This window comes from Palaemon carinicauda, chromosome 4 (genome assembly GCF_036898095.1).
Source record: "Palaemon carinicauda isolate YSFRI2023 chromosome 4, ASM3689809v2, whole genome shotgun sequence".
Classification (NCBI taxonomy): Eukaryota; Metazoa; Arthropoda; class Malacostraca; order Decapoda; family Palaemonidae; genus Palaemon; species Palaemon carinicauda.
In genome coordinates, this window is record NC_090728.1 from 97328929 (window position 1) to 97338778 (window position 9850).

General features: G+C 34.7%; 1 protein-coding gene across 1 annotated transcript; it reads right to left on the bottom strand.

Moving 5' to 3' along the window:
* Positions 1-9186: 9186 nt before the first annotated feature.
* Positions 9187-9594, bottom strand: LOC137639572 (uncharacterized). Its single transcript, XM_068371835.1, has one exon. The coding sequence runs from the start codon at positions 9592-9594 to the stop codon at positions 9187-9189; it is 408 nt and encodes a 135-aa protein (XP_068227936.1).
* Positions 9595-9850: the final 256 nt, after the last annotated feature.

Genomic DNA, 9850 nt, shown 5'->3' on the forward strand with positions numbered 1-9850 from the left:
TGATTGAAAAAAAAAAAAAACATTCTTTCTCCTGAATCAAGTGTTTTCTCTTGCAAACTTTGTAACAGTAGTCTATGCTAAGTAGGCCTATATGCAAAATGCTTACAAAAAAAAAAAAAAAAATTATGCATGGCAAGAATATGATCCATTGATTTGTGTATGTACTTGGTGAATCTTGGTATTATCCAACATGGATAGCATACCTAATTTTGCACACATCTGAAGTTCTGACCGCAAGCTTTATTGGATAGGTTGGCTTATCTAGTAGCCTAGAGAGATTAATACCATGGGGCATGAATAAAGATTGAATAATGATCATCTATGCGACTTCATCTAAATTATATATAGGCCTTATCATGGATTATATGCTACTGGAGGTTCTTGAGCTTTCAATATACAGTATAAACAACAGAAGATATTAATGATTTTATAAAGAAACTTAAGATTTTCTTGTTCTCTAAGTAAGATGTACCTCTACTGTAGGTTCTAGACTAGAGCTTTCAAATATACAGAGCCAAGACTATACAACAAGCTCCCACTATACATCCAAAAGATTGAAGACATTAGAGCTTTCAAGAAGAAGCTGAAGAGTTTTTTCTTTAAGAGATTCAATGATATGGATATGACAATTGAAGCGAAATACCTGTGATACTCTAAATAACTGAGTATGTACACGACAAACATCTTGTAGTTCCTATACGGCAAAGGGGTTGAAACGGTTGTCATGTGTGATATGACAAAGAAAACATCTCATAAAGTTAAATAAAGTAAAGCGAATGTGATATCTGGATTCAAGTACGGAGAAAATTTTATCACATTAAGAAATTTACATTCCAGAGCAGAACTCAGTTGTTATCCATGAAACATCATTTGAAATCACTCATGTCCAGCACTCACAAAGACTAGAAAACTACTGACGATCTCTCTACTTGTGACTTAATAATAGATTGCCGATTGATAATTCTAACAGCCTTCGATACTTCTTCACAGCGAATGACGATTGTTTTTTTTATCGCAACTTTTACTATATCATTGTACAACTTAACAGTACACTAGATAAAAGAAACAGCGCACATAAAATATCAACACAATTACATGGCAACTCATTAATCAAATCTTGATAGGAGAGAGTATAGGATTTTCAATTGAAAAACAGGTACACCGGATATTATTTATCAAAGTTAGGTTACAACCAAGAATGCCAACTAGAATTATTATCAATATTATTATCATTAGCATCATTATTATCGTTAGCATTATTATTATCGTTAGCATCATTATTATCGTTAACATCATTAATATCGTTAACATCATTATTATCGTTAATATTATTATAATAATATTATTATCAATGTTATTATCAATATTATGATTATTACTAATAATGTTATTAATATTGTTGTTATTATTGATATTATTAACATCATCATCATCATTATTATCATTATCATCATCATTATCAATATTTATTTTATCATCATCAATATCATCATCATCAATATCAACATCATCATCAATATCACCAATATCATAAATATCACCATCAATATTACCATCAATATTGCCATCAATATCATCATCATTAATATCATTATTATCAATATCATTATCGTCAATATGATCATCATTATCAATATCAATATCATCGTCGTCATCAATATCATCATCGTCATCAATATCAATATCATCATCAATATCAATAATGTCAATATCAATATCAATAATATTATCATTATCGTTATCATTATCATCATCATTACCATTATTATTATTATTATTATTATAATTATTATTATTATTATCATTATAAGCCAGGATGTAACCCTACTTGGAAAAGCAAGATGCCATAGGTTCAAGGGCTCCAACAGAGAAAAATAACCCAGTGAGGAAAGGAAACAAGGAAATAAATAAACTACAAGAGACGAATAAACAGACAAAAATATTTCAAGAACAGTACATACACATACATATACCAAAGGCACTTCCCCCAATTTTGGGGGGTAGCCGACATCAACAAGAAACAAAACAAAAAAGGGGACCTCTACTCTCTACGTTCCTCCAGCCTAACCAGGGACTCAGCCGAGTTCAGCTGGTACTGCTAGGGTGCCATAGCCCAACCTCCCACATTTCCACCTCAGATGAAGCTTCATACTGCTGAGTCCCCTACTGCTGCTACCTCCGCGGTCATCTAAGGCACCGGAGGAAGCAGAAGGGCCTACCGGAACTGCGTCACAATCGCTCGCCATTCATTCCTATTTCTAGCACGCTCTCTTGCCTCTCTTACATCTATCCTCCTATCACCCAGAGCTTTCTTCACACCATCCATCCACCCAAACCTTGGCCTTCCTCTTGTACTTCTCCCATCATCTCTTGCATTCATCACCTTCTTTAGCAGACAGCCATTTTCCATTCTCTCAACATGGCCAAACCACCTCAACACATTCATATGCACTCTAGCCGCTAATTCATTTCTTACACCCGTTCTCACCCTCACCACTTCGTTCCTAACCCTATCTACTCGAGATACACCAGCCATACTCCTCAGACACTTCATCTCAAACACATTCAATTTCTGTCTCTCCATCACTTTCATTCCCCACAACTCCGATCCATACATCACAGTTGGTACAATCACTTTCTCATATAGAACTCTCTTTACATTCATGCCCAACCCTCTATTTTTTACTACTCCCTTAACTGCCCCCAACACTTTGCAACCTTCATTGACTCTCTGACGTACATCTGCTTCCACTCCACCATTTGCTGCAACAACAGACCCCAAGTACTTAAACTGATCCACCTCCTCAAGTAACTCTCCATTCAACATGACATTCAACCTTGCACCACCTTCCCTTCTCGTACATCTCATAACCTTACTCTTACCCACATTAACTCTCAACTTCCTTCTCTCACACACCCTTCCAAATTCTGTCACTAGTCGGTCAATCTTCTCTTCTGTGTCTGCTACCAGTACAGTATCATCCGCAAACAACAACTGATTTACCTCCCATTCATGATCATTCTCGCCTACCAGTTTTAATCCTCGTCCAAGCACTCGAGCATTCACCTCTCTCACCACTCCATCAACATACAAGTTAAACAGCCACGGCGACATCACACATCCCTGTCTCAGCCCCACTCTCACCGGAAACCAATCGCTCACTTCATTTCCTATTCTAACACATGCTTTACTACCTTTGTAGAAACTTTTCACTACTTGCAACAACCTTCCACCAACTCCATATAACCTCATCACATTCCACATTGCTTCCCTATCAACTCTATCATATGCTTTCTCCAGATCCATAAACGTAACATACACCTCCTTACCTTTTGCTAAATATTTCTCGCATATCTGCCTAACTGTAAAAATCTGATTCATACAACCCCTACCTCTTCTAAAACCACCCTGTACTTCCAAGATTGCATTCTCTGTTTTATCCTTAATCCTATTAATCAGTACTCTACCATACACTTTTCCAACTACACTCAACAAACTAATACCTCTTGAATTACAACACTCATGCACATCTCCGTTACCCTTATATAGTGGTACAATACATGCACAGACCCAACCTACTGGTACCATTGACAACACAAAACACACATTAAACAATCTCACCAACCAATCAAGTACAGTCACACCCCCTTCCTTCAACATCTCAGCTTTCACACCATCCATACCAGATGCTTTTCCTATTCTCGTTTCATCTAGTGCTCTCCTCACTTCCTCTATTGTAATCTCTCTCTCATTCTCATCTCCCATCACTGGCACCTCAACACCTGGAACAGCAATTATATCTGCCTCCCTATCATCCTCAACATTCAGCAAACTTTCAAAATATTCCGCCCACCTTTTCCTTGCTTCCTCTCCTTTTAACAACCTTCCATTTCCATCTTTCACTGTCTCTTCAATTCTTGCGCCGGCCTTCCTTACTCTCTTCACTTCTTTCCAAAACTTCTTCTTATTCTCTTCAAGAACAGTAATAACATTAAATTAGATTCTTCACATAATCTATGTAGATGAAGAATACCAGCAATCGAATTAGCTGATGAATGGGTTCTAATGTCCTAAAAACAAACAATTTTAATTTCATTATTGTTCAAATTCATCCAATGGGAAGAGGGAGAATCCTCTGCATTAGCAACAAGCTTGTTTTCAAAACCAAACCGCATATCATGAGTCTACTACATAAAGATCAAGAGCCAAGAACGCTACGCTTGTGAATCCCCGATTACATTCAGGAAGTCACTATAGTCACCATCTATATTCATTTGTTTAAGATAAAAAAAGATACAAAGAAACGGTCTCCGAACTCCCATCTGGCTTCATGATTAACACCGTCTAAAACAGGACCAAGGACATGATCAGTGATAGGAACTCCTTAACTAGAATCTAGGGATTTCAGAACAATATTAAAAAAGAAGAGTAAAGGCCAAATAACTTTCAATTCATTATTACCAATTGTTGCAGCTGTAATAATAACGAAAGGCTGTTAATGAATGCATAGAAATGTAATGTTTAAAGTGATGTAGGAAAGATTACAGAAAAAAAAAGTACAATTTGTTTTGAAATATTGAATAGGATAGTGTCACCTATAGAAGCGTATAAATGTGAAAATAGCAAGACCTATATTTCTCACACGTTCTGTACAAATGGGCAACTGAATAAGATTAAAGTTTCAAAGTCTGTTTTCCAAATAATTCATACTAGGCCAAATATAAGGTAAGAAAACCCTCCCTTTACCTTGCAGATACCAGCCGCTAACCTCATTATAACTCTCCAGGCAAGGACCTTAATCGACTACTGTTCCAGAAGAAGAATAGGATAGTTAATGATAGTTTATCATCATCCTCTATTATTATTATTATTATTATTATTATTATTATTATTATTCTTATTATTAGCTAAGCTGCAACACTAGTTAGAATAGCAAGATGCTATAAGGAAAAGGGCTTCGACAGGGAAAAATAGCCCAGTGAGTAAAGGAAATAAGGAAATGAAACTACAAGAAAAGTAATGAATAATAAAAATGAAATATTTTAAGAACAGAAACAACAATAAAATACATCTTTTATATAATGAATATAAAAAGAGACTTGCGTCAGCCTGTTCAACATAAAAAATCATTCGCTGTAAGTCTTAAATTTTGAAGTTCTACGAATTCAACTACCTGATTAGAAAGATCATTCCAAAAATTGGTCATAGCGTGAATAAAACTTCTAGAATACTGTGTAGTATTAGACCTCATAATGGAGAAGGCATGCCTATTAGAATTATTTGCTTACCTAGTATTACGAAGAGGATGGTGCTATCCGGGATGATCTGAATGTAAAGGATAGTCATAATTATAAGTCTTATGTAACATGCATAACGAACTAACTGAACGACGGTGCCATAGATTAATATCTAGATCACGAATAAGAAGTTTAATAGACCGTAAGTTGCTGTCCAACAAATTACGATGAGTTTCAGCAGCTGAATACCAGACCGGAGATCAATAATCGAAACAAAAGAATGAAAGAATTTTGCTGTATATCGAGTAGCTATTCCTGGATATTTTAAAATTTTTCCATTTCATTAGCATCATTTGAATTATTATCAAACAATTCTACATTTCAAAGCTATGTAGGCAAAAATCTTTTATCTACGATATTTTGTCTTGAAAAATATTCGTAGGCTCTACTGTATTGTTGAAAAAATTAAATAGTCGAGGAATTAATCCCATTTCATTTGTTTTTACTGAAGATAAAATTGAATTTGAAAATAATAGTCAAGAATCAAATAAATCTACATTATGAGTATTTCTAAGTGAACGCTCGCAAGCACTTTGAGAGAGAGAGAGAGAGAGAGAGAGAGAGAGAGAGAGAGAGAGAGAGAGAGAGAGAGAGAGAGAGAGAGTACAAAACCCCTCCAAAACAATAATAATCAAGTTTCATAAGCAGTCAATGTTTCATCTTCTAACTGCTTTAAAATGGATCATCTGTGTTCACATAACTGACAATTCCAGTTTCATGACAAGGTAATTACCACAAATGATATTGTTAAAAACATTAGTTGTGTTTGTAAATAGCTGGATAATCTGATCTGCAGCATGAATCCTCGTAATATAAAAAGTTTGAGAAAGTCGATGATATTCATGGCAGTAAACTTCGTTTTAGTCAGTTTTTTTTTTTTTTTTTTTTTTTTTACTACGTGCGCACGAGACCACAGCACTTTGGGGAACGTGAACAATTAGTAATACGGTTGAGCAAGAACGGCAAACGATATTTGCAGATGTAAGTTCCCAAGAGCTTTGAGAAATGAGAGGCAGAAAAAAATCTAAAAACCCAAAGTCAGTGTGTGGTCACGTGCTTGTTTGTGCGCGTGCGTGAGTATTATACATTATACATTATATATATATATATATATATATATATATATATATATATATAGGATCATTCAAAAGTACGTATCAATAAGATCCAATACAGTCGAATAGGTAGAAACTTCTTATGAAGATCTGGAGATATCTAAGGAAAACAAAGATTCCATTTAAGCTTGCTTTGGGTGATTTAAATGCTAAAGTAGGTCAAAATTAGAGAGGAGAATCAGTAGGAGGTTAATTTGGAAGAGGTATGAGGAATGAGAGAGGAGACAAGTTGTAGAATTGGCAGAAAGTAATCTTAAAATCATGAACACAATTTATGAAATTGGAAACAAAAATGGACACGTAGAAGCGTAAATGGTAAAACAAAAAATTAAATAGATTTTATTCTCAGTGAAAAAGTTGATTTAGTTATAGATGTAACGGTGTTCAACAAGTTAAAGTTGAGCGACCATAGAATGGTGAAAAGTAAAATTTGTTTAGATCTAAGGAAAGATTGATTGATTGATTGATTGATTTGAGGTTTTATGTCATCCTGACATATAAGGTCATTGACGCCGATATCGTTTACTGTAAAAAAAAAATATTCAATAGAAAATAAAATGTCATTTTAAAAGTTAAATGTCTTTAAGGAGGAAGGATTAATAAGGTAGAATCATATCTAGGAAATATGACCTCCAATACAGGTTCTTTAGAATTAGAGTTTAGTGAAAGATTAAAACGAGCAAATCAGACAATGGCTAGGTTGAATAAAATTTGGAAATCAAATCGCCTGAAATTACACTTAAAAAGGCTATATATCAATTTAGTGAGATTGGTATTACTAAATGGACATGGCAATGGACATGAGACATGGCATGAAAATGAAACAATCTCCAAGAGATTTAGTATATTTCCGAACAAGGCCTTCTGGGTATTGGGAGTTAAATGGTAGGACAGGATTAGAAAAAAAAAAGTGAGAGATTACTCGAGGGCCGAATGTAAATGACATAATGGTGAGGGGTAGAAGGAAATGGTTTGGGCACGCTCTGTGCACTCCCCAAGAGAAATTAGTTCACCAAGTTTTCAAATGGGCAACACAAGGCACCAGAAGAGTTGGAAGACACAGGCCTACATGGCTGAGGATTATGAAGTGTGAAGTAGGAGATGATGAATGGAGAAATATTGAGTTAAAAGCTCAAAAACATTAATCCCTACAAGAAAATGCAGTATTTCTTCTGATATCGTAAATTTTGATAATTATTACATTTCAATATAAAAAAAAATGTGAGCAATGGCATCTGTATAGATTCCATGAGTCACAAGACGAAGTATTATATGGTAACAACCTTCACCCGTCAGTGCTAGCACAAACCTGAGAGAGTGCACGTTTAAGTTATACCTCTGACATTCACGTCAGTTTTTCTTAGTTTCGACAAGAATTTCATCATGCCAAAGGGAAAAAGACAATTTCAACATCTCGCAAATGTAAGGAAGAAGAAAATTTGCTCTTATAAGAGTTCAGAAGTGGGTAATATCGGTGATATTAGCAGTCATTGAAGGAGAGAGATGATGAAGGGTGGGCTTCTCTCCTAAAGAAGCAAGATATTGAGCAAAGGGATCTTCATTTATGATTAAATTATGATAATTAACATTGCTTTGGTTTATCAATATCCAGAAAAGGAACATAAAATTCATAATAATCATGGTTTATTAATATTATCTTTGTAAAAATACAAAGAAATATTTTGAATGCCCGTATCTCAAAATTATAATTATTGACTTTCAAATTCTCTCTTCTCCCTTAGTTTTGAAGATATGCTAAAGAGGAAAAGATAATTTCAACATATCGCTAACATAAGGAAGAAGAAAAGAGAGAGAGAGAGAGTGTTGTGGATGAAGGAGCGACCAGGAGCCTAAGGAATCAAGATATTGAGCAGAGGGATCTTCATTTATGATTAAATCATGATAAATGACATTGTTTTGGTTGATTAATATCTAAAAAAGGAACGTAAACTTCATAATAATAATTTATTAATATTGTCTTTGTAAAAATACAAAGAAAACTTTGAACGCCTGTAACTCAAAACTATGCTTATTGACCTTCAAATTCTATCCTTTCCCTTAGTTTTAAAGATATAGCATTGAAATTTGGTATATAGTTTAGAAAGACATTGTAAAACAACAAGATAGTCCTTTTTCCATTTTTTTTTCATTTTTTTTTAGTCTTTTCCCCTGATTTATAGTTATTTTTTTCTTTTAATATAATGGAAAAATTCATAGCTAGCAGAAAATGACTTTGTAAAAAAGTTAATTTTAGGAAAAAATTATTTCATTGGGGTCTACATCAGGTCTACATAGGTTAGTGATCCCAGGTCTTAATATGGAGATAGAATTTGAAAAACACTTATTTTCAAGATAAATTGCCCTGGCGTCGCAAAACCAAAGGTCAGAGGTAAAAATCCTATACAATTTGGAGATGTCATAAGTCATCTTATCAAGTGGTATGAATGTCATTAGCCCGCCGGCTCCCTTCATCTTACATAGCGAACTCCGTTCTCATCCTCCCAGTCTTTCTTCTATTTATCCTAAGTCCAACGTCGTGTGATATTTCATACATTCTGGTAAGGAAGCATTACAAATTCTGTGGAATTCTATTAATAAGGACAGCATCATATCATACTCTAGGTCTACTAATTTCCTAATACCAATTCAATCCAATCATTTTCCATCATCTCCGACTGTTCTATGTAGTACAAAATGTCCATGAGGAGGATAAACAACATAGATAACAACACATTCCCTTAGAGTACTCCGTTGTTCACCGGAAATTCATTTGTTAGGACCCCATTAAAATAACCTTGCACTTGCTATGCTCGTGAACAGACTTAATGAAATTCACATATTTAAGAGGAATTCCATAATAACGAAGGACTCTCCATAACATTGGCTGATGCACACTATTAAAAGTTTTTTCACAGCCCACAAATGCCATCAAAAGTAGATTTCTATATTCTACGCATTGCTGGGCAACATGTCTTAAAAGGAAAACTTGGTCAGTACAACTTTTACCTTTTCGAAATCCTGCTTTTTTATCACTTAGTTCTTCATCAGTTTTTTTCTCCAATCTCTTTAGAATAAGCATACTATATATTTTCATAACTGACGTAAGTGTGATGCCTCTGTAATTATTGCAATCAGTCAGGTCTCCTTTTTTGCCATATTCAGCAATACTCCCAGCTCCCATTCATCAGGTTTTGCCTCCTGATGTTACCTTCTACAAAGTAATCTTGTAAGTAGTCTGGGAGTCACTTCATTTTCAGCCAGTATCCTCTCATCAGTTATTCCCACGCATCCAGGGGCTTTCCATCTCTTGAGTTTTTTAATGATAGTTTCGACTTCAAACACACTGAATTCATTCATGGGCACATCAAGGTCTTCATCAGCTTCAGGTATATCAATCAAATTATCCCCTCTGTATCTCCTATTCATAACCTCACTAA

Excerpts from the sequence above, each read along its gene's own strand:
- LOC137639572 (XM_068371835.1), bottom strand. The coding sequence starts at position 9,594 with ATGGGAGCTGGGAGTATTGCTGAATATGGCAAAAAAGGAGACCTGACT.